This window comes from Apodemus sylvaticus, chromosome 4, assembly GCF_947179515.1.
Source record: "Apodemus sylvaticus chromosome 4, mApoSyl1.1, whole genome shotgun sequence".
Lineage (NCBI taxonomy): Eukaryota > Metazoa > Chordata > Mammalia > Rodentia > Muridae > Apodemus > Apodemus sylvaticus.
Window position 1 is genome coordinate 157,110,304 of NC_067475.1, and position 27,229 is coordinate 157,137,532.

Genomic DNA, 27,229 nt, shown 5'->3' on the forward strand with positions numbered 1-27,229 from the left:
CGCACCATACTGAACCTGAAGAGTCTGTGGGGTGATGGACAGAACCAGTGAATCACTGTGTCCCTGAGAATAGTCCAAGCAAGAGTTGTTGTTGATTGGACTGGAACAAGACATTGTGTGGGTGGGGTATCCAAATACAGGTCAAATCTGAGCAGCTGAGTATGTGGTTATAAAATTTAGTAAAGAGGTCAGAGGTGGAAAACAAGCAAGATAGCTGACAATAAGAGGTGACATTCTCAGTGAACAGACACGAGTCTTTCCTAATGTAAGTATACATACTTGTTATGTGTTACAAGGTGTTTTTGGAGAATCAGTAATTGCTCCTTCAAAGAAAAACTATGCATGCATTATCCAATAAAAATTATATGACAAGTATTTCACTTAAAAACCCTTTTGCACTGTTGAGTATAACATTTTTTGGTGTATAATTATAGGTCCTGAATCAAAAGACTGATATATGAAAACTGTATTGGCTCACCAGATATATTACACCTTTTCTGGAAGGAAGAATGATGCTTGAGAAAGTAGAAGTCAGTTTCTACCATACAGATAAACTGAAATAGTTTTCCTAAAGTATCACAGTAGAATTTTGTTAAAAAGTAAATCCATATCAAATCATTGCAAATCTAATTTCTTTAGAGTGCATTTATTTTGTGATAAATATTATTACATTTTGATATAGTTAAAAAGTAATGATTAGGGTTTTTTGTATCATGAGATATGATCTTTACAAGAAATTAGGCATGCAGGCAGAAACCATTTCCCTGTGTGTACAATTTGGATTTATTTAGTGAAAAACAGCTCTATTTATTTTATTCATCTCTAGATCCCGTCTATCCAGAGACAAATAAAGATTCTGGATATAAATTTCTAGATCAATGATTCATAATGTGAGGCAACTTTACCCTGCAGTAGACATGCTATACCAAGTTTGTAAATTAAAACCGAGGGCGGTATCTAATGAGCATTTGGTCTGTTGACTATTCCACAATTCACACTCTATTGTACCATCAGGCATAGAATTATTTAACTAAAGAGTAATAATTCTAGGCATTTGAAACTCTGGATTTCTTGGTTGTTTGGAATGTATATTTCTATTCCATGTTTAATATTCATAATGCTACAAATCTGTTTCTGTTCTTTTTTATACTATAATATAATTGAATCATTTCTTTTTATCCTTTTTTGTTCCAAACACCTGCTTGCTCTGTTCCAAGTCCATGGGCTCTTTTGTTATTAATTGTTATTATGTGGATATATGTATAAGTACTTATACCCATCAATTCTTACATATAACTATTTCAGTCTATAAAATATTACTTACATGCATGCTTTTAGAGCTTAATAATTAATATATGATGGTTAAGTATTTTTGAGGCAGTGAGTGTTAGATGAGGCTAAGGGAGATGTGTGATTATTATGTAATTAGTGTTGTTAGGATACCAAGAAGAAAGTACCTATTAATAAGCCACATTAATTTCTTCTGCCATTCTAAAACCCAAATGAAAGCCTAAGATGCTTATCAGTCACCAAATACTTTCACATGACCCTGATTCCTGCATCATGCAGTGAGCAAACTTTTATATTAGATAAAGTATCTGCACCATGGAATTCTACTCAAAATAGAAAGTGGGCTTGAGACACTGTGGTTGTGTTGCCTTGCTTCATCAATACCGAATGTGATGTTCAATTATTGAGAAAAACTTATAAATGACTGTAAGCAGATAAACCTTACTAATAATTAATATGAACTTATGACAGTTTTTATTTCCTAAGACTTAAAATATTTAAATATTTTAATAAATTAACACATAAGTTAATTTATCAGTCTTTTTTGTGTATTCTATTTCATCTATAAGAAGCCAAAGAATACTGAGGCCATGATTTCTTGGGATCAAATAACCTATCTGCATATATGGAAATCAAGTTGAAGTCCTGGTCTTCTGAAGAAGTAAGTTCATTGTTGGTTTGAGTAACTTTGAATTTTGTGAAAATTTTAATCATTAGTTTAATTTAACTCTATTTTCCCCTATTAGTTAAGCAATCAAGATATGGAATTCAGCTACTTAAAAAAAGTGATAAGTATTAATTTCTGTGAAGTGATTTCGTAGAAATCTTACCTCTGACTTTAAACTCATCTGCTTCTGCAACTGTATGCCTTTCCCCTTACATTCTTTTATTTTAATGTGATTTAATATACAGAGGTAAACTTACCAGACTTGTAAAGAGTTCCAAAAGCCAAACTTGAAAGAATTTTGCTAAAATAATTTAGAATAGTTCTTAACCTTTCCCAAGAATTTCTTAAGTAGAAAAATTACATATACTAGCACGTTTACTCATAAACTTTATCCCTTTATACATAAATACTCATTCTTTCTATGTTTCTAAAATGAGAAAAATAAGATGGAAAATGAGCTCATTCCATTCAATAACTATTTATTAGTTATCTGTTCTGTGCATCTATTCAAATAGAGTTTCTTTATGAGATACTTATAAGTGATTATATTTAGTCCTTATGATAATGCATGAAACATGTATTATTAAAATACTTGGTGACTCCTGTATTGTTAAGATTACTTTGTGGATTATAACTAAATGAGAGAAGTAATGTCTTTTAGGATTACATAGCAGAGAAGCCATGAAGCCAAGTTTAAGAAGATGACAAAGGCACTCACTAATAAGTGGATATTAACCTAGAAAACTGGAATACCCAAAACATAATCCACACATCAAATGAGGTACAAGAAGAAAGGAGGAGTGGCCCCTTGTTCTGGAAAGACTCAGTGAAGCAGTATTCGGCAAAACCAGAATGGGGAAGTGGGAAGGGGTGGGTGGGAGGACAGGGGAAGAGAAAGGGGCTTATGGGACTTTTGGGGAGTGGGGGGCTAGAAAAGGGGAAATCATTTGAAATGTAAATAAAAAATTATATTGAATAAAAAAAAGAAAAAAAAAGAAGATGACAAAGACTGAGTTTTTCTTTACTCCTAAACCATAGTGAGCTGCCTTCCTTTCTAACCATATGGGATTTAAAGTTGGTGGGAAAATTATGTAAAAACTTATCATAAGATACAAGAACATAAAATATATAAGATAATGAGAAATAAGTGAAAAGTTCCTATTACTTGACATTGATAATTCATCCTAATATAGTGTTCCCATCAAGTAATAACTGTCTTTATTAATGGAACATGTTTACTTATTTCTTGTTATATGAGTTCCTAGGTGTTATATCTATTTCATGTGTGGAAAATAAGACTTACATAATGTGTGATATGTGCTAATTAATTAAACTGTGTCAAATATTGAGTAAAAATAAAAATAAATTATTTTTATTGGATTTGATTATTGATTCTCAAAATAGCTATAAAATATTAGACTCCTGAGCTAAGACCAGAAGTCTCTTGTGTATTTCAGCAGAAGATACGAATCTCTTTAAAAGAATAAGCAAATATTTTTGAGTCTTGAAAATACACAAAAGTCTGATTTCTTTTAAACTTTTAGGAAAAGGGCAGGGTTTCCCTTCACTTCTCTGACTGAATAGATAGATGGTCAGTAAAAAAATTTGAGATTTAGCTTGGGTTGAAATCCAACTATGAAGCAAATGAATAACAAAGTCAAAGCACAAAGAACAGAAATATTGTCAGGATGTTCTACAAATATTTGAGTATAGTGTGTGAAAGGTTTAATTAACTATATTTCTATAACAATACAAGGATTGTATGTGTACATTAATAATGAAGATGTCCAGAAGCTCAGAATACCCAAGAAACAATTCACATATCAAATGATGTACACGAAGAAGAAAGGAGAGGCTCCTGGCTCTGGAAAGACTCAATGCAGCAGTCTAGGGGAATACCAGGACAGGGAAGCGGGAAGCAGTGAATTGGGAACAGGGGGAGGGAAGAGGGTTTATGGGACGTTCAGGGAGGGGGGAATCCAGGAAAGGGGACATCATCTGAAATGTAAATAAAGAATATATCTAAAAAAATAAGATGAAGAATGGAGCTTATGTCTCATAAATTAAAGATGAAAAACTGATGTGGGTTTAGAGGACAGTGATGGCGTCAAGCCTTATAAGGTCTAAATTTGGTCCTAAAGTACTGTTATTACCAAGTCTGGACCATGGATACTAGGAAAGTATCAAAAATGATTATTAGTAGTTTCATAATATAACACAATGTGCTGGTAAATCATTCCTTAAGATGATGAAACACTTCCATGTAGAGCTATATGAACATGAGTTTAGACACCTTGAGAAAAGATTCCCATTCAACTCAGAAAGTGTGTGAAGAAAAATGAGAGAGTGAAGTACTGGCCAAATGCTCCAGAAGAAAGAGAGATTGTGGATTCCTATTTGGTCATTGATAGTAATTTTGATTTTGGCATGAATTGACAACATTGTAGGATTCTGCTGATGTAGCAATAGGAGTGAAGCAATAGCAATGAAGAACAAAAATTCAAGGAAATTATTCAGTTATCTATTAGAGTAGATAACATTCTGCTTAAGAGTTGACCAGGTTATAAAGCCAATGGAGGAGAGGCAGACAAGTGCTCTGGGATTATTGGCAAGACTATACTCATATAGTTTTGCAACTCTACCATGGAAAGACTAGACCAATCTTAAATGCTAATGATACTCAGAGATATTTTATAGTCTGTTTTTAAAATAACAGTTTTATTTACCCATCCTTGCTACCAGGAAAAATTTGTTTCATATAAAGCTATGAAACAAGTCTAACAAAGCTATCTCTACAGTGCAGGTCTTTTTTTGAATATGAGACATAGAAAGAAAAGTATTCTGGCTCAAAAACACCAATAAAGGTGTCAAAGTTACTACTCGATTCCACACAGAGCAATTTCTTATCCCATGCTTTTCATGATATAATATGCACTAATAGTAATAATATAATTAGTAAATAACATTATGGGGCATAATGCCTCTAAATATTTTGTATACAAACATAAATTATCCCTTTTGAGAACTACTAAATACATAAATATTATTTGCATTTTAAAGATAGAAACGAAACTACAGAAATGCACACAGGTATTAAGGGAATTATCAAAGGCTACAGGTTCAGGACACTCTGGAACACACATTCCATTCCTAGACATTAGACAGTCAAGGATCTTATTTCCTTCGATATTGTCTCCATGAAGGAATTGTGTCTGAATTTATTTTTCCAAAGCCAGTAACCTTTATAAACTTAATTTAACATTATTATAATCAACTTTCTATAAGTACTTTGGTGAACTAGGACCACTGTTTTGATAGTCTTCAAAGCTGAATATGTTCATACTTGACCCTAGATAGTGGATAGATGGGAGTGTTCATTGATCAGTTAATGGTATCTTTGGGTGATGTATATTTCCATCATAATTACATGCTGTTTTTCAAGAAGCCAACACTGAATGTCTTACTATTAAGAAAAAGAGTTGATAACAATTTCTTTTATGTAACTGGGCTACCTCTAACTTTCAATAGATGTTTTGTGGCTTTTATAATAATCTGTCACTTATTTTATCATTGATGTTCCCTAAAGGTTATTAACTATAATTTTCTATTCTGGTACTCATTATAATTTAAATTAATTGAATATGTTGACTAGTTGTTTTTTTCTAGAGAAGAAATTTCTCATGTCATCACATTTATAAGATGATAATCTTTAATCATAAAAGTTTATGCTATGTTTTTGATTGATTGCTAGGTAGGTTGGTCACACTTTTAGATTTAGCAATATAAAAAGAACCTAAAACACACGTAGGATTCTAATTTCATTAAACCCTTTACATTACCTTTTTTAATTTCAATTTTTTGGCAAATACACAAAAAATGATATACATTAACAATATAGAATAATATGATTTAACATATGTATTACCTTTGTGAGTTCATTGAAGATAAACATATAAACACATATACATATTTCACACATAGCATTTCATATATTACACAGATAAAATACATATTTCATATATTGCACTATATATATTGTGTGTATCTACTTGTGTGTAGATAATCACTGTCTGTATTCACTCTATTGTGCAATAATAAATGTTATTTAAATCTTCAAAGGTACCAATACATTAAATAATGCAAAATGCTTATTAAAATAATAAATATATACAGTTTAATGAATATTTACTCAAATTATATCAATATTAACACTGTAATTTATGACTTCATTCAGAATTTCAATTAGTAATTTAAATTTGTAAAACTTAACTATTCCTAGAAAACAAGCTGAATTATACAAGACAATGGATAGAGATGGAAATAAACACACTTAATAATATAATCAAGACCAAAAACCATTGTTTTCCTTTATTTGTTGATATAACTTTTGAATTTTCAGATATATACGTTTCATTTTTGAATACCTACACAGGTGAGTTTTTTAATCTATGACACCAGAGACCAAAGAAATGAATGAATGAATGAATGAATGAGCTCAATACCAGGAATGGGTTACTTATTATTTTGGTATTATTGGCTACTGGGGTTCCAGAAACCTTGCATGATATTGGCAATGATCTTGCCTTCCCTGTAAGTCTTGATGGTGGGAGCCATACCCTGTAGACTTAGGACATTCAGAAATCAAGCTGGTACTAATCTGGAATCTTCATCACGTCCAGCTACTTTTCTTAGTTGTGGAAGATGCTATGCACTCCATTAAAGAAGAAAAGCTTATCCATCTGTGAACCTTGTGAGCTATAATACTGACAGACCTTGAAAGACATGTCCACTGGTGCAAGATACACAAAACCATGGGCATAAGCATCCTTTTCAGATTGGTTCTAAGTCCCATTTCACATGATAAATCTCAAACCTAATACCATTATTAGTTGTAGAATCAATGTATAGACAGACCACAGACTCTAGGAGAGAAAATAACACTATGATTTTATAAATGGACAAAATATTAATATATCACCTAATTATACATCATTATCACTACAGATTACTTCCTTTCACAGCCCGCACCAGTGAAAATACAATTTTAGGAGGTGGTAATTATCAAAGACATACAACTGGGCAAGGTAAAAACAAAAAGATTTCACTTCTGAGCTCTACATGGTACATATATGCCTTACAAGGTCCAGGTATCATGGAGAGAGAGAGAGAGAGAGAGAGAGAGAGAATTTAAGAGATAGAGGAGATTGAAACAGTATCTTAACTACACATATGAACTCACAAATGTGCATGCATGTAGAAAACCTGTGCAAATCCAAGCCAGACCAAATCTTAGAACAGAGAACATATATGGAATGTAATCTCAACCCCTAGAAAAGAAGCTATTGGCAACTGATAGCTCCCTGGAGTGGGGGTCAAGACAAAAAGAGAGAGACAGAGAAAGACAGACAGGGAGACAGAGACAGAGGGACAGTTCTAAGAGTTCTAATAGTGTATCCCCTAGTAGGTCAACCATGCTTCAGTGATTAACTGCTTATCTACAAATACTTTGACAAAAAATTTTTCTTTCCTGTGTACATTGGAAGGTGGGTGGAGCTTGAGAAAGTTGAGGGAAGGGGAGAATATGATCAAAATATTTGTGGAGAAATTTTAAAAGAACTTTAAAAATAAAGGAAAATACGATGAACAGATATAGGGAGACACCAAGAACTGAACTCTGTCAGTTACACACACACACACACACACACACACACACACTCAGGCATACATACAGAGGCATCATGCATGCACATAAACATAGGCCTTGATAACACTTAAACAGAAGGAATGACAAGTATACCCACCAAAATAATGATGATGAAAGTAGCTGACACCTTTCTTACCTGATGACATATAAAAGAGTTAAGGATAACTATTGTATTAGACTTTTTATTGTTCCCTTAGACCAAACTCAATTGTATGTTGTTTTGAAAAAACACAAAAATAAAGTGGTCAAATAAATTTACACTACTCATTTGCAGAATAGATTTGAAGCAAATGCACAGAGAAGAGCAAACTTATCTTTGCTCTTGAGATTGCAGTAGCTAAGGCAACATGCCCATGAACTCAGCAAACCAAACTCACCTTTCTTCCTGAACTATTTTATAGTTCACTTTCACATAAAAATATAGTAATTCGATAGTAAGTTTTAACATTTTCTATGCTGTGGCAATAAATATCACTCATGTCTTGGTGTGACAATAAAAGCCTTGGCTTCCATTTATGACTTCTGTTTATGAGTTTCCTGCTCTGTGTTTGCTGCCGTGAAGTTGTTCTCTCTGAGTTGACACATTTTCTTTTGGAGAGAGACCCCTTAAGACTCAGGAACTGAACACAAGCCTCAAAGCCTCTGAAAGATTCTATAGTGTATAAGATATATATCTGTTTCTTCCACATCTGGGTTTATGCAATCTATATTTAGCCTATCTATCATTTGTCTCTCTATTATCAATCTGTATCAATCATCTACTTATAACTCCACATATATATAAATGCATATGTATGCATATATATATGTGTGTGTGTATGTGTGTATGTATATTCCAATGTGTTTATGTGTATGTATATATATATATGACATACATATAAATATATATTCATATATATATATACACATATATATGGAGAAACAGACACAGAGAACGAGAGTGACTCTTCTAACTGAGGAGCAAAGCATGCTGGAACTCCAGGTATGAGGCTTTCCAAAGTTGTTAGCCATGCAGATGTGGGCTTTCCAGTGATGTGTCTGTTTATGAGTCATTAATATTCCTGTGATAACTCCTGCATCCATATTTCTGTAGCCCCAATAAACTCATTGATTTACTAAGATATTCTTGGATAAATTGCTTCATTGCTCTGTTACTGGTACCAAATCTATAGTGAATAAAGTTTGCTTGTTTGTTTCTGCATTTTCATAGGAAAATCCACACTATTGTTCATCTTCAAAAATTTGTCTACCATGTCTTAAAAGCTTTGTGATATGGAATAAGCAAATCCCCCATGAAGCTGCCCTGGCGCTTGCTTTGTGTTCTTGGCTTCAGCCACAGTCCCTCTCTAGCTTCCAACTTCAATGGCTTCTTTGTTGTTCCACTGTGACTGTTCACAGTTTTGACTGTCATTCCTTGCTCTGCCTGGCATGATAAAATAGATGCTTGTCCCTCAGCTCCTTCAGGTTTTTTCCTAAAATATCCCTGGGAATAGACAGTTGCAGGCTACTACTTGAACCACAGCTCTTCCAGTTTCCTCTAAGACATTCTTTCTCACATACTAATAGTATGACAGCTTAACTCCTAACCTTCCTGTATTAAAACATATTTCAAGGAAGACAGAAAATGTGTTACTATTTTCTGTAGCAATCATATTCTAATGAAAACGTAGAGGTTTTCTCATTAACTCCTTATGAAGTTTTCAAATATACACAGTTAGGAAGCTGGTTATCTCTATATAACACTCACTCATGTGATAGCATTATCACATGATATTGTTACTGGCTAGTTTGCACAGTGCTGGAAGATATTAAGCACTCTACTGGAGGAGAAAAGCTCATCAATCTGTATGAGTTTTAATTATTTTTGAAATATATATTCATATATCTCATAATGACATAGGTATTGAAAAGTTATTTCTTAAAACATCTCTTATATCATTTGTCAATTTTTAACTTTGATTATCTAATTCTAATCCATAATACATAATATTCACAACCTTCTCTGACCATGTATTCTTTACAAGTGACAGTGTTTCCTTATTAAAAGCTACACATTCTATTTCTAGACTTTACACTGTTACACACTAACAAGACTGAGGATACAGTATAGTTTACAATGATAAAATTCTATTAAAATAAGTCCAGGTTTACCTCTTTAATTCTCTATCTACTGTATGCATTGTGGTGGAAATCAAGAATAGATAATCATACATGTCCCACTAATAGTTATTGAGTAACCATTCTCCATAGATTTCAGGTAGTGATGCCTATTCCTACGTTATGCACAAGGAAATAAACAGGGTGCATTACTTACACTTAGAGCCTGATGAAGATGACCCACCAACAGTAGATCTGGATCCCCCCTTCATGGAGAAGACGCCTTTCCCCCTGCGTGTGGTGGTGACAGCCACTCTGGGACGTTTGAGTGGGATGACAGCTCGAGGAGGCGGAGGTACACGGCCGTGATAATCAAACAGCCTTCACAGACACAAATGGTTGAGAGTTGGTAAGATGCCTAAACGTTCTAGTAAACATAGGAATTATTCAGAAGCTGCCCTGTCAAGATTTTATGGTGACTATATTTTTCCCTTGTTTACTATTCAGCCAAGTTGTTTATCAGTCAATTATTTTTCAGAAACCAGCAGGATGCCCTTTCAGGATGCTAGAATTTGACCTGACTCTGAAGTTTTGAAAGATAAGAAAGGAGTTTTGCTCTGATATAAAATTACCAAAATAAAGTTGGTCTTTGTCTGAGGATGTATTTCTTTATTTGAACAAACTTATTCTAATATTGAACATACACCTACTTCTTATACATTAGAAAATTATCATATGACCCAAGAGTGGAAAGATTACAGAGTCATGAACAAACCAGCAAATAAAATTGTCAGTTTATGGAGAAAAGTAGAGATAAAACCAGCTCAAGAAGGAAGTGTAGAAACCATATCAGAATGGTGCCCACCCTCTCAGGTTGTTTGTGGAAATCAGGGCCCTCTCTGCCTGAGGCTGTTTAAATGAAACTGAGCTAGCCTAAAGGTAGAAATGGATTTACTGAAGCATTAGAGGGAACTGGTAATCAGAACACTTTGTTATTCTAACTACTCTCAGATATGCAAATTAAAATAAAGTCATTTGTAGAGTTAGCAGGTAAAATGCTTTGAACTGGAACAAAAATAAATTTTCTACTCTGTGTAAAAGAAAAACTGATATTCATCACAGGAGTGTATTTTCATCAAATACCAAAAGGAATAAAGGCATAATAAAGGGTGTTAGCTCACATAAGGAAAGATGCCATCCAGAGACTCAAATGATTAATATTATTCATTCTGCATACTCATTTGTACTAGTATCCTATATGATAGCATATTTGAGAAGTATAATAGTTTAGGGACAAAATGCTAGGTTACATTTAATCTATTTGCTAACAAATAAGATATAATTACATCACCCAGTACAAAAGAAAAGGCATTATTGATTTCCATTTATGATTGTTACATATTTTATTTTGATAATATTATATGAAATTAATTTTATAATTGATTTTAAAGCAGTCAATAAAAAATCAATATGAAATTCAGAGAATAAAACAAAATGAAATTCAGAGAAAAGAAACTAGAAAACATGATTTAAAAAGTTCTATGTCAAGTTATTTCATAAAAGTTTACCTTGTGTACATAATTTCTGAAAATGTGACAATCTCTTTTGGGAAAAATAACATATGAAATATAATATAAACATAAAATTGTTTTCAATAGTTAGTTTAAAAAATCATTTAGCATTATTATGTGATAATTGAAAGGACAATAAAGTTTAAGAGGGAATGTTTTGATATAAGGATTATCTTCTACCTGTGTACAAAAGAAAAGAAGGAAAATGCAGCCGAGGTCAAGTGGGGCTCTATCTTGTGTGAACTGACAAAGTCCAACTGAGCCAAGGACTTAATGGCAAAGAGCAGTGGATGTCAGGACGCTAGGGTTTGCTTCAAAGTCCACAGCTGGCTGAGGCAGAAAGGCTTATGAATACCGCCCATACCAACAGAGAATTGGAAATCAGAAGGGTCAAGAAAATTTGCTTCTCATTTCAATCATAAAACAAAGTGCACATTAGTTATTTATAAGATGAATTCACAAAGGTCTCCAAGTCAGCAGATTAAAATACAATACTCAAGACTATCAAGAGGAATAAAATAAGGCATTTGGCTCTTCTTCAGGTCAGAAATCACCATTTGAGGTAAAATGTTCCTGTAGCTTTTCACGTGCATTGAAGAGGTTCATTATACAAGCAAACCTATTAACTGGCTGAAGAAAATCCCCAGGACACCGTGTAATACATAGAGATATAAGAACTCTGTGATAGATGTGTGGAGCAAATGAGCTGCCATATTTGTTGTTACTATAATAACAATGTCCTTTAACCTTTAACGGTGCTTTCTAGGTCACCTAAACATCTGTCAATATGTTGGCATATTCTGCAAGCTGTGATCCAGAACCTTTGTCTTGTGTTGGGTTTCTCTATTCTCATCTCTCAATAGCAAGTGGTTTCAAAAAAAAATCATGTGCAATTTTCACCAATGTCATCTGCCACTCTGAAGTGACTATGGGAAGTGTTGGAACTTAAGTGTTTTAATATCATGTGTAACATACAGAACACGATGGAAGGAACTTCAAATGTGAATAAAGTTCTAATATTTTAATAGCAGGAGAATCACTCTTTAATATCATTGGGTACCTTTGAGGTCATTTGAAATATAAGGAAGGAAGCTGGTCATGGCTCTCATGCATAAAATGTAACATGTCTGGTGAGAAAAGGTCAGTTACTCTGGGCTTGAGAGACAGGCTAGGGTTTCTATATGCATAGGGAAGTGTGAGGGGTGAGAAAGGAGGACACAGCATTTTTTCCAGCAGAATTCTCTCTACAGTAAATTAAATTAGTTTATCTTTATAAATAGCTTTGGAAGTAGGGATAGCTCATTTGAAATTATAGGCTGTCTACAGAAATTACAGTTGCTACAAAATAGAGCCAAATTTCAATGGTTGATTAAAGTATTTAAATGACTTTTATCAGCACTATATTATTTCATTCACTTACAACTATATTTTTTATTATTTTATTTCAGGTGTCTTTAGCTTTCCCTAAAAGTGCTTATTCAGAAGATACACATTCTTTTAATACTTGCTGAGTGGATAATGGTTATCATGAAGCCAAGCATATAATTTTCCCTTTCCCAAAGTCAATTTTAAAATGAATACTCAACAAACTTTCCCTCTAATTGTCAACAAAATAAATAGTTAGTATAATTGGCCTTAGAGAAATTTTGCAAGATTTTCTATTTCAGATCATTTAAAAATTTCAATCATAAGTTTTGTCTTTGTTTTTGTTTTCTTTAAATAAAGCTAGAGATTCATTATTTCTTAGTGGAAGTTAAAAGCTGATAACTTTAATTTTTACACATTTATTTGATGAAGTAGTTATAGCTTGTCTCTTAGAAGAACAATATTATTTTTCATCTCTTATCCTCAATGTAGGTTTGCTCGGGATAAAAGTAATTTAGTGTCATATTAATATAAGCATAGAAATCAAGTGTAAAGTACATACACAAACATGCTCAAAGCATATGCCTGTCTGTACATTAAGAGTCTTCAACATTCCTAGTGATTATCTTCATGTTTAATTGGTATGATATATTTATTTTCTAGTAGAAGGTCTACTAAATCAATGCCAAGTTGCTGACTATTTTTTTCTTTAATGTCTTCTTTTATTTTCTTTACTTTATTTAATTTTTTGTCTTGATTCTTATTTTTGCTAATAATTAGGAAGGTGTCAAAATCAAAAGAAATGTCAAAGACTAAAGGTTTTAATACGGGTATTTAAATTACATAACCAAGTAATAACCTTTAAGTAATAATTTCAAGAACTTTTTGATAAATATCTATTTGGTTCTAAATTTGCCCTAAAAATATTTATTTTCTCTATTCATGAATCAAGCTTACTGTTGCTATGTAGTTACTATAGAGAAAATATTTAATATGGAGTAGAAGATGCTCAGAAACTGGCTTCTCCCCAGAATGTTTTGGCAATACATGGATAATACACAAATAGATGACTATCTTTGATGTAGTCTGTTTTATCCCTAAATTCCACTTTGAGCATGCTTTGCTAACAACAGACTAGAGTCCACTATGCAAGTTTAAATACTACTTCATTAATAAGAAGATCTACATACAGATTTTTGCAAGCCTGGAGTGGCCTTGGTGGGGACAGAGTGACATGGTTCGTGCCCCTGGGGCAGGGCCCTGGAGTGAGCCTCCATTAGTGCTGATGGCTACTGTGGACTGGACATCAGGCTTGTATGTGTAATAATGAACATATGTTATGGATCAGTACTAGCAGTGGAGAAACATTTCCTTCCAAGGAGTGTCCTCACTGTTTGTTGATGTTGATATTGGTGTAGATGTTGATGTTGATGTTAACATTAGTGACTCCATGATGGTTAGAAAGACTAAGTTGAGGGTGTGGCTGTGTCTCAGTAGAATGATAAACACTGGGACTTCAGGACAGCCCTTAAGTATATGGGAAAGAGCTTTACATATGTGAGTTTAGAAAATAGTAATTCTCAACAGGGCAGAAAATAAGGATGCAACATGAATTATACAAAGGGCTTAATGAATCTAGAGGAACAAAAGCAGCTATGCTGTGAGCCAACTTGTCAAAAAATACTAAAGGGGGCAAAGGAATTTAGGGAGTAATGATCCCGGGAGATCCCAACTAAGATTTTAGCCTAGGACAGAGAAAGTTTAAGTTCAAGAGTGGTTAAAATTGTACTTTCAGGGTAGGTCCCACAAGACCAGCTTTTCTTCTGTGCTTAACAAATTCAGACAGATATTTGAATTCCTTTGCAATGTTAAGAAAAAAAATGTGTGCTTATTGTTTCCTAAAATTTAAGGAGCTGGGTTTATGGGACGCTAATGCATAGGATAATTAAAAGGGAAACTAGAATACATAACTGAATTCCTATGTAGATCAAAAACTGGGCTTTTGGTCTGCATGAGATAAGCTAACAGAAAGCAATAATAGTTCCTTAAAATTTTCTCTAGAAAGAACTGAGCTGTCTGGAGATCTCTAGAGAGTGAAAACAGCTCTTCAATATTTTTTCCTAACAGAATTTCTTACTTGGTTGGAAGATCCAATCATTTTTTATAACACCTTTTCTGACTTTGTTCAGAAAACCCATGAGCAGAGAGAGCAATCTCCACCAGAGAGATTTTAGAATAACAATAAAAAGCTTGGTTGAGCAGAACAGAGATTTGACCAGGCACCCCATGATCAGAGCCCCTCTCTAAGCTGAGGCTAATCCTTGGCAAGAATTCAAATTATTCTCAAATTATTCTTAAATGTTCATCAGAATATTGATGATTTTTTAGTTTTTATTTTTTTATTTTTTTATTAATTTTATTTTTTATTTATTTTTTTAATTTTTTTATTCGATATAATTTATTTACATTTCAAATGATTTCCCCTTTTCTAGCCCCCCCACTCCCCGAAAGTCCTGTAAGCCCCCTTTTTATTTTTTAACTAGTAAATTTTATAAAGTTTTCAGCTTGGTTTCCTCCATTGTTTGTATGCAAATTTTTTGACCATGCTTTCTGAGAATTAGAATGATGTTATGTGAATTTTTTACTTTAATGTAATCAACATTACTGTTTGCTAACTGCTTAATTTCATATGGAACTTTAAACAATTGAACAATATTTTGGCCTCAACTGGCCATTTGAGGTAAAAAGTAAAACCATTAAAATGGTTCGATTCAATTTCTGACTTGGTAAGATGGGGATTTTAAACCATTTTGTTCATGATATTAATGATCAGAAACAAATTAACCCTGACTATTTTCATGCTAAAACCATAGCAACTCTTTTTTTAGCTCATTAATACAAGGAGGAAGTGTTCTAAAATTGAACACTGCCCATTTTGCGCAACTATAACAGTACGAATTATCCTACATCGTGAAACATCTATGACATTTCTTATTCTCTAACCGAACTTTACTCTTCACTGGCATTTATAAAGTATTTGGTGCTTTTTCTGGTGACACTGAAGTTAAGTGTTAGATTAAACTGCTGATTGCTTGGAAATTGAAGAAATTCTCTGGGATAACTAAGTATACTTAAAGAAAATCTCTTTTACTTTATTTGGAAGCATATTGATGTATGTCATTGGTTCTCCTAATATAAAATTGCCTGCACTCAGCTATGCCAGCTTTTTAGAACGAAAATACCAGTGAATGCTAAAATGCAATTACTGGACATTGCTTCTACCATGTGACACTCAAGGTCATTAAAATAAAAAAAATGCATGGGCTGCATCAGTGAATTCCATTCAGATCTCCAAACATGAGGAAATAGGATGGGAATATGAACACCGGAGTGTCACTTATGAAACCGTTGCTTCTAGAGAACTTCCTTCAGGTGCAGGTGGGATTGGGATACCCTAGACCATGTGTCTGAACACTCTAGACTTCTTGTTTGACTCAGTACTTAAGAATGAGAATAGAAGATGGAAAAATGGACATATTAGGCTGCCCATGATTATGATGACTATGACTTTGTTTCTTTAGCCTGGCAATCACAATTTATCACAATAGCAGCCAAAGAATCTAGATGGAAAGACTTGGATCATTGGCTTCTTCACGCTCTCTCCAAGACATCCATACCAGTAGCCTGTGTCCCTTCCTCAGAGATCTGATTCCGAGTTTCACACAGGTACAGAGCACTGTCTGAAACTTCTACTCATAATTTCAACTCAGTAAGTCCCATTTTCTACAATGAATTTTAATATCAGCAAGTATCCTTTCAGCAATTGCCTTATTTTTTGCAGTCACTAATTCCATTTTGGTTTGTCTTTTCAAAGTCTCAATTTTTATTTAGCAAAGAATTTTCAAAGCAATTATCTCTGCTAAGCATAATTAGTGCTATTTTTTGTTTTGTTCCCCCCTAAACAAAGCATCATGGTCTTAGGAAATAAATACAATGTTCACTATCTCTCTGCAGGAGTGTGAGCTACAACTGAAATGCCACTCAAAGGCATGACAATGGTCTATTATGGAAGAAATATTGAGTGACTATCTTATTACCCAGAAATGTAGACATTGCTACATAAAAATCAGCAGGTCCTGGGAGGATGAGTTGGGAGTTTTCTGGAAGGGAGGAAACCAGGGAAGGGTATAACATTTGAAATGTAAATGAAGAATATATTCAATAAAAAATCAGTATAATACACATTTACCATCATTGTTAATATTGTTAATTTACACTAGCATTTGGCATTGATTTAGTACTATAAACATAATCAGGACTATTGCTTGTTATCACATAACTTCATGAGTTAAGAAAAAAATCATGTAGCAAACAACAGGTTTTGCAGTACTAAATAACATAGCCCAGTTTGCAGTATTATGCAAGGTATTTGCAAAGGCTCCACATAAAACAAGCTGAGTGTATCTCAGGCAGAATAACTGTTTAACTGCTGTCATGCATCCAGGCCCACTTATCTTTTCCAGTCTTTCTTGGTTAATTTTCCTATGTGGGATTCTATATTTATAGGGGGCTAAGCCACTGGTGGCCAATGCTTATCTTTCTTAGCCAAGTGCTTTAAACAATAAATAGAAACTAATGAGAGCACATACTGTTCACATAGTCTGTTAGTAACATAGTCATAATGATCTATTGCACACATAGAAATCAAACAGATTGCATATAAGACAAATAAGTAACATTAACAATTGGCTGTTGTTAGCCTTTTTTCTGTAGTGGAGAGTCTTTAGAGAGCTTTAGGCTCTCTAATACTTTGCCTGTTTAAGGTTCTTGGTTTTTCTAATAGAAGGCCTATTTTTCAGCTTTTGACTACTTTTTTAAACAAAATAACCCTTTGTTTATCCAAAATATCATTTTATTTATCCAAAAATGTCCAGGATATATCCTTTATTAATTAATATTCAAACCTATTAATTACCTTTTTAGTGTGTGTGTGTGTGTGTGTATTAGTGCAGGCGTGCATGTGAAGGAAGAGGAGGTACGTCAGAGTACACCTTGTGGAATCGGTTCTCTCCTTCCTTTGTATGGATCCTGGTGGTTGAACAAAAGCTGCCAAGCTTGCAGAGAAGCCACCTTTACCTGTTAAGTCAGCATATCAAGCCCTGTATCTTATTTTTTAAACTGAAACAAATGTATATTTGATTTTTCACAAAGTCAGAAGATTTAGTGTCAAAACTCGTGCTGCCTACTGCATAAAATAATTAATTTAAATAAAAACGTATTAATTATACAAGAAACACAAAGAAATGTACCTAACACAATGTCATTTTGATATGATGTTAGGTAAAATATAGTAATTGAAAACTTATCTAGAGTAGTACAACAATGTTTTGCATCCTTAAAAATTTCCAGTATCAAATGATTTTGAAACTATCAAAAGTTAAGGTTTTAAAAAAAATGTAAAGACTAGCCCCATCTCATATCTTCTTAGTATGATATGACATTATTTTTAAGGCTGTCAAATGTTGGCATTGCTTTAAGAGCAAATTATTAAAAGGTACTAAACTTTTAAATACAATCTAATTGGTTGTTTAAATTATAAAACAATTGGAGGGAGTCATTCTTTAAGACTACTCTTGCTTTATAGGAGGAATTAGAGGTAAGTGGTTTTATCCAGATCTGTGAAGTGTGTCCTTTGATCTGGCTTCCTATACAGGCTTTGGGGTACATTACCCCCATAAATAAGTAAGATCTATTCTGCCCCTGTGCATAACCATGCAGTCTATTGTAAAATTAGAATACATGATCAAGCTATGAGTATACCTGTGTCTGTAATGAAAAAAAGGGTCCTATGTCTTAAATGAGATTAACTCTCTGCACAACTTAATTATCTATTTTTAGCCAATCAAAAGTTAACATCCCTGTATGCTCTGCAGCAAAGTGAGGCAGGCATGGCTGGACCTCACATTGCAGAAGGAACTGTAACAATATAACTACGTATGGGAGGGAGCCTGCTGGGCCTGAGAGGGCTCAGGGAACCCAATTCAATCTGAGTATAGTATTCCCACTGTGCTCTGAGGCATGAAGTCAAGGGAAGGACATAGTCAGGGGTGTGAAGAGATGGAACAGCACACAGAGAGGACCCCATGGCTTTCTTATAGAACTGAAATATTATTCACAAGTCGGTAGGGAACTCCCGAGGGTTTACTGGACTCCTTTGTCCATAATGACCTATTGAAAACATTTCTCTGTATTTTTATGTACTTCCTTGTACTCCTTGTTTTAATACTACCTGTACTTAAAGTTTATGGGAAATATTTACCTTATTTATGTATTCATTCATTTATTTATTCCAATTGTCACCTATAGCTGATTTGGGTTCTTATGAGTTAAATATGGCTTTCCTTATCAACAATGAAGTGCATAAAACAGTTTTCTAAAAATGCAAATTAAATTCCTCATAGCAATACATGTAAGCTGCCATTAACACTTCAAAACACATATTTTATTATCCAAATAAGTGGGTAACTCAATCACTTCTATAGAAGCCTACAAAAGGTAGAGGCTGCTAACTAGATTGTTTGCATAGTAGCTGCAATCAGGCCACGGTAATAGGCCCTGTGTTTGTCGCACTTAACATTTAACACATAGCATTTAAGAAAAACAAATAATTAAAATAACAATTGCTGACAACAATAATTTCATAATTGTAACATTGAAAGTAAATTCACACAAAAAGTCAGTGGACGTATAAAAGAAACGGCTGAGAGAAGTTGTATTAGTGTGCCCCTTGAAAGCATTTAGATCTGGACCCAGTAAAATGAATAAATGATAGCAGGTCCCAACTGCTATCTATAAGAAAAACATATCTGATGTGAGGAAAGGAATGAAGGAAGCTCTGGGGAGAAAAATGAAAATGATGCTACCGCAGGACTACATATTGAAAGAACTTGAAGAGAGACCGTGTACTAATAGGACAAGGCACTGAGTTTGATGTATCCTTATAAAGGACCACGGGAACTCACAGAGCACAAGACAGATGCTTGCTCCAGATCCCAAATCACCTAATAAAAGGACACGTCTCTGTAGGACAGTTTTGATAAATCCTATATAAAGGCATTGAGCAAATTCTCAATAATGGCATTGTTTTAAAATAAAACATGATCAATAATTATTATTTACCCCTGTACCTTTAATGCAGAGACTCAAAAGAATTGAACAGTTCTGTTAAGCTGCTGTTCTAATCGATTGAATATATTACAAAGGCAAGAGTTTTGGGTTTTGTGGCCTGCTTGCCTATCTACCTGGCTGCCTTCCTTTTGTTCCTTTTGTTCCTTCTTACCTTCCTTCCTTCCTTCCTTCCTTCCTTCCTTCCTTCCTTCCTTCCTTCCTTCCTTCTTTCCTTCTTTTCTTTCATTATTTTAGAGTCATAATAATTCTCAGTTTTGAAAATTCTAAATTAACAATTTGTCCTGAAAATAACTAAATGTTTAAAATGTTATTTTAATATCAACAACAAAATTTTAGGTTTTGTCAACTCTAATGTTCAATTCTAACTCCAAGCTCTACTGCATGTGAATAAATATAACAAAACTAAGAAAATATATGTATGTGACAATTGTAGAAATTTTACATTTTAAATTTGTAGCTATAACGTATTATTTCAAGCAATTAAATTAATTAAAGCTTCTGTAAATGAAATGCACAAAATAGAACATAAAACAGATTCCAGAAAACAAGGTTGAAAAATTCACATACCGATTGTAGAAATCATCTCTGTAGTAATCGTAGTCAAATACATAACCACTGAGAAATGAAAAAAAATAGTTAGTATTGGTTTAAGTCATGCTCATTTTAGTATTAATTTTTGATTTTGTAGCATGAAATCAATTTTACTTTATACCAATACATTTTAATGATTTAGTTTATAAAGAGCATTATAAGATAATGTTTAATTTTATATAATATACCAGACTATCTTTACAGATTGGTAATTTACGGTATGTAAATGGGACTAATGCACGTATTTCAGTGACAAAGTCATAATGATCAACTCATTGAAGAAAATACAGTGGCAACCTACACCTATTTGAATACAGGTCTTTTGTGAGGCACTTTATATGCATTTCAGTTTTAGTCTTCAAAACTATTCTGATGTATAATCTAACTAAAATATAAGAGACCCATGTAGTTGGTTGAATATCACTACCAAGAGGCAGGTGGGTATTTTGAGACTAAGACTGAATCCACATCTATAGCCACATTTATCTCTTTTAATATTCCCAACCATAACATCAAAATTCTATAGTTTATGAAATACTTATAATCTAAAGCAGTAGTTTTTATTGTGTGTTTGTTAATTTGATTTTTTTATTGTGGTAAAATACACAGATCATGAACATTGTCATTTTAATAATTGTAGCTATAATTTGAATGCACCATTCAGCATATGACTTAAACCATGTCCAGTATACAGTTCAGTAGCATTAAATGGACTCATAAAGTTACATAAAGAATATTACTATATATTCCATGAACTTCTTTATAGTACCAGAAAGATGCCATTCCCCACTTTCCTCTGTGTTAATCACTTCTATCCCAACTTCTGTTTATAAAGCTGCCTATTTTAGGTATCTCAGAAATTGTGAATCACAGATGGATATCATATAATTACATAATCTTAGGTTTCCTTTTTGTTTGATTTATTTCTCTTATCATACCTTATAACTTATCCAATCTATTATGTGCTAGATTTCAGAATTACATTCTTATCTAAGTCTGTACCTTACATAGTCATATTATTTTTGTTTGTTTACTTATTTACTGGTAAAGATTAGAGTTATTTTTATAATCTGTTATGATGAATGATGATGCTGTTATATCTTATATAAATTATCAATATACGACATTTCATTTTCCCTTGGTGTATATATCAAAATCAAATTCTCAAGACAAATCATTATTCAGTATGTAAACATTTACTGAGCCTCTTTATGACTGAATGGTAATTTTATATTTCCAAATCAATCTTACAGTCATTTATTTTTTTCCCTGTGGTATAATATTTGTTTTTTCAATATATTATGTATTTACATTTCAAGTGAGTTTCCCTTTCCTGTATCCCCCCTCCCTGAAAGTCCCATAAGCCTTCCCTCCCCCTGTTCCACAATTCACCCCTTCCCACTTCCCTGTCCTGGTATTCCCTGACACTGCTACACTGAGCTTTTTCAGGACCAGGGGCCACTCCTTCCTTCTTCTTGGGCATCATTTGATTCGTGCATTGTGTCTTGGGTATTCCAAGCTTCTAGGCTAATATCCATTTATCAGTGAGTGCATACCATGAGTGTTCTTTTGAGACTGGGTTACCTCACTTTGTGGTATATATACACAATGGAGCACTATTCAGCCATTAGAAACAATGAATTCATGAAATTCTTAGTCAAATGGATGGTATATATACACAATGGAGTACTATTCAGCCATTAGAAACAATGAATTCATGAAATTCTTAGTCAAATGGATGAAACTAGAGAACATCATCCTAAGTGAGTCCTTAATTTTTTAACTACACTCAAACCAGGAAAGCTGAGAAATGTACTAAAGTGGTATTATCACTCTTGGTTTTAAGGGAAAAGCTCATGTATGCCTCATCAGACTTCCTGTATATAGAAGGAAAAAGCTCAATGTGGCATATCTAGTCTATGAGAATCAGATCTATCTTCAGTGTGAGTTGAAGTTCTGTTAAGAGAAAACCTTGTCATAGAAATGTTTGATTAGATGACTGCATACTTCTGATTGCTGGTTATAGGAATGCCATGTCTACCTCAGGAAGTCCAGAAAAACAATTCAACCACTGCCTAAAAAGTAAAAAACAAAGTAAAACAAGCAAAATACATGCACATTAGTTTGTTAGTACAGATTATTGAAGTGGAGTGATAAATGCTATAGTTTATGTTGCTTGCATAGACATGACTATGTTGTTGAACAGAGAGATTCTCAAGGCAACCTACTGGTTACCATCAAGTTCTGGAGCTTAGATAGTAGGACCTTCCTAATGAAACAATATATAACTTCCTTCCATTGGGTAACAAGTATCCTTGGTTGACAAGGAAGATTGAGACACTTGACTGAACTTTCACTGCAAAGTCTAAAATTAGACTGAAAATTTTAAAATTAGTCTACTTGCAATTCTAAATTTCATATGGGAAAAAACAAAAAGCACAGATAGGTGAAACAATCTTGTACAATAAAAGAACTTGGGGGAGTGTCATCAATCCCTGGTTTGTACAGTTGTAATAACAGAAACTCCATGGAGTTGGTATAAAAACAGACAGGTTGGTTAGTGGAATCTAATCAAAGACCCCAAAATAAATCCACACATATGAAACACATATGAACATATCCTTTGTTTTTTGACAAAGGATCCAGATTCATACAATGGTAAAAGAAAACATCTTCAATAAATGAAATGGAGCTTGTATAATTTAATGTTTACACATAAGAGAATGCAAGTACATCCATATTTACCAACCTGTACAAAACTCAGGTACAAGAGGATCAAACACGTCAACATTAAAAACAAACACACTAAATCCAATAAAAGAAACAGTGGAGAGAATCTTTGAATCCATTAGTACAGGATAAAACTTCCTCAACAGAACACCAACGGCTCAGGCTCTAAGATCAAAAAACAATAAATGGGATTTCATGAAACTGAAACGCTTCTGTAAGGTAAAGGACATTGTCAATAGGATGAAACACATCAACCTAAAGAATGAGATATAAGCTGACAAACCCTACATCAGACAGAAGGCTAATATCCAAAATATATAAAGAACTCTAGAAATTAGACACCAACAACCTAAATACCTAATTAAAAACTTGGGTAAAGAGCAAAGCAGAAAATTCTCAATAGAGGACTCTATAATGGCTCAGAAGAAGTAAAAGAAATCTTCATCATCCTTACTCTTCAGAGATACAAATCAAGATGACTCTGAGATTCCACCTTTCACCTGTAAGAATGGCTAAGTTCAAAAACTCAAGTGACAGTGCATGCTGACAAGGATGTGGAGCAAAGGGAATAGTCCTCCATTGCTGGTTGGAGTGCAAACTTCTACAACCATTTTGGAAATTAATTTGAAAGTTTGCAGAAAATTGGAAGTAGTTCCACCTCAAGATCCACCTATCTTATACACACACACAAATTCATACCACAAGGATACTTGATCATAACATCTTTATTTGTAATAACCAGAAACTGGAAACAACTTAGATTAACCTCAACAGGAGAATGGATAAAGAAAATATGCCTTTACCAATGGAATACCCTTCGACTGTGAAGAACAAGGCAAATGGATAGAACTAAGCAGCAGCATCCTGAGTGAGGTCATGCAGACCCCAAAAGACAGATACTAAAATACAGATAGTGGATATTATCCTTAAAGTACAGGATTACCATGCTATAATTCACAGACCCCCAAAAAATGTATCAAGGAGCGTCCAATGGAGAATGCTTAAATTGAACTCACAATGGACAATAAAATAGACATCAGAAGTGGCTGAAGAGAGGGAACTGTCTGGGGATGCAGTGTGGAGGGATGGATTGTGAGAGGGCTTGGAGTGACAAGGGAAATTGGGACAAGCTGGAGAGCTGGGACAGGGGAGCCACCCAGTAGTTTATGGGGGTAAAACTAACTGAGATTCCTAGCTGTGTGGGATATAGAGCCTGAAGTGGCCACCTCCTATAGCTAGGCAGTACTTCCAGTGGAGGGAGGGGGGCAGCAACTCCTGAAACCTTCAACCCAAAATATCTCCTCTATACTGGGATACAGATGAAATAGAGATCAAGGGAATGGGCAACCAATGTCTGGTCCAACTTCAAAATCATGCCATGGAAGAAAGCCAAGTCTGGAAACTATTAATAATAATTTTCTTTATGCTGGCAGACAGGGGCCTAGCAAAACTCTCTTCTAAGAGGCTTCATTCAGTAGCTGATGCAAATAGATGCAGAGACCCACAACTAAACAATAGGCAGAGCTTGGGGAGTCTTGTGGAAGACTGAGGGAAAAAACTGAGGGAACAGGAGGGGTCAAGGAAACAAGAAGACCTAAAGAGTCAACTAACTTAGACCCATGGGGTTTACAGAGACTGAATCACCAACCAAAGATCATGCATGCATGAGTAGACCTAGGGACCCAGCACATGTGTGTAGTGGGTTGCTCTGATGCTGCTTGTATTCTAATGCTAAATACTAGTTCCACAAGGTGTGGTTGCCCCAGACAAGCAGATCCTAATGTACTCATGTGATACAGTGTGAGCCTTCTCTCAAGTTATTCCTGATGGGTAAATAAAGTTCCTGGGCTTGAGTTTGGAGTTCCCTGAGGAAAAAGAGGAAGATACAGAGGAGAAGACAACAGTGGGTAGGAGTGTTTAAATCATAGCCTGGAGGGCTGGAAAATTAGGTTAAGAACAGCCCAGATGGAACATAGTAAGTAATAACTTAGGGCTATCGATAGGAAAGTAGATTTTAATAGCATGGAATATCATAGACAGTAGATATGTGCTCAACACTAGTATTGATTAGGGCTTATTATAAATATAAAGCTTCTGTGTATCTTCTATTGTAAACTGAATAATCAAAGGTTGGTGGCAGCCCTGGATTGAGATTAAATATATTCCACAACACAGATGTAGCAGATGTGGAGATTGGTTTTCATGTGCATCCCCTAACTATCGAAGTGGGGCTTTCTATGCCTCTGTTGCCAACCTTTGGATCCCTTTCCCTAGTTGGGATACTTTTTGTGTCCTCCAAAGGAAAGGATGCCTTTAGTCTTTCTGTGACTTGCTATGCCAGAGGGTTGGCTATCAGGTAAAGGTAATAAATATATATAATAATGAAAATATTAGACTCTTTGCTCAGTTATCTTGAGTGTCCATTTTTTGATGAGTTTTAAGACTATGTTAGAAGACAATTATAAATGCAATAGAATTGTATTCGGGTAACACCAATGAGGTTTCCACAATAAAATCAAATATATAAAACAATCAAGCATATCATTTTAAGAATTTTTCATAGAATGTGTTTGTAAACCAATGATCTGTGGAAGGAAATATTCTAATTTATATTGATATTCTTTGTACTTTTATACACACGGTCTTTTTAAGTCTTCACTCTGCATAAGAGATGCAGTGAGCTCTCTTCAAAATTTGATAAATAACATGCCATCAGGAATTGAATGAGACACTTGGTCTCTGAAGTAATAATTTCTATTTCTGACTGAATTTTAATCTGGCTGTATCAAAATTACCTCAATTTCCTTGCAGCTTCACTTAACTACAGTTTCATCTGGACTCCAGACCCCTGACCCATTGTTTTTATTGAGGTTTTAATTTTCTGAATTTATATTTGTCAATCTGTCTCCACTCCTCTGAGATGAAATGCAAAACTCTCCCACTTTACACCTGAGGAACAATTTTCTTATGAACATGGGAGACTTCCGTGAAGACTAAAATAAAATTGTTAGTGAAGCTATCTCCTAAATGAAACTACTCTCTCTTCTTAGCACCCACACTCCATATCCTCTTCCAGTCACTATTTCCTTCTATATTTTTATGGAATTAACTTTTTATCTTCCTCAAGTAAAAGGAGAAATAAACCATCAGGCATTCTACAGTAAGGGTTCTTAATGTTTTTCTCATATGGCCTGAGAATATGGGTACATAAGATAAATTCATATATGAAAGAAATCATAAAAGTATTTTAAATCAATTCTTTAGTATGTGTCTCATTTTACTATTTATTAAATTTAATTTGTATGCCAAAAAGATGATTGTTCACATTTACTTTGGCACAAGAAACAAAATCCTGTTGATATTGTTCTTCTTGTGGAGTTGGAATCCCCTTCAGGTCCTTCAGTCCTTCCCGTAGCTCTTCCATTGGAGTCCTGGGCTCAGGAGTCCGATGGTTGGCTTGTCAGTATCTGCATCTGTATTGGTCAGGTGCTGGTATAACAATATCAACTAACTGGACCACTGAGAGCTCTTAGGGACATATGTAGCACAGGATGGCCTTACCTGGCATCAATGGGAGGGGAGGTAGGTTTGATGCCCCAGCAAAAGGGGATACTAGAGCCACGAGACAGGAATGGGAATGGGTGGAGAAGCACCCTCATAGAGGCAAATGGGAGTGGGGTGAAGTGGATGGAATGAAGCAGTTGTGGATGGGTAACTGGGAAGGGGGATATAATTTGAAACATAAACAAACAAAATGAGCATCATCATGATCATCATGATCATGATCATCATCATCATCATCATCATGATCATGATCATCATCATCATATTCCTGGATAAATATTTCATATTGCAGGATTCCCAGTACATTCAACATTTTTTGAGGTGATCAACATTTTAATTCATACTTAATATTTTTAAAATTAAGTTTCACATTAAGTTGCAGAAGTATGTTTAGGGTTATTTCAGATAAGATTTTTAAAATTCTGTATGAATCCCATTAATTAAAGTACAATTTTTTTATGA

The 27,229-nt window shown here is 34.1% G+C and overlaps 1 protein-coding gene across 1 annotated transcript in view; it reads right to left on the minus strand.

Moving 5' to 3' along the window:
- The window catches only part of Ralyl (RALY RNA binding protein like), a 381,351-nt gene that overhangs the window by 18,757 nt on the left and 335,365 nt on the right, over positions 1-27,229 (minus strand). The window contains exons 4-5 of the mRNA XM_052180983.1: positions 20,450-20,497; positions 9,976-10,139 (exon numbers count right to left, since the gene is read on the minus strand). Of these exons, the coding sequence (XP_052036943.1) occupies positions 9,976-10,139; positions 20,450-20,497 (212 nt within the window). The remainder of the gene's footprint in view (positions 1-9,975; positions 10,140-20,449; positions 20,498-27,229) is intronic.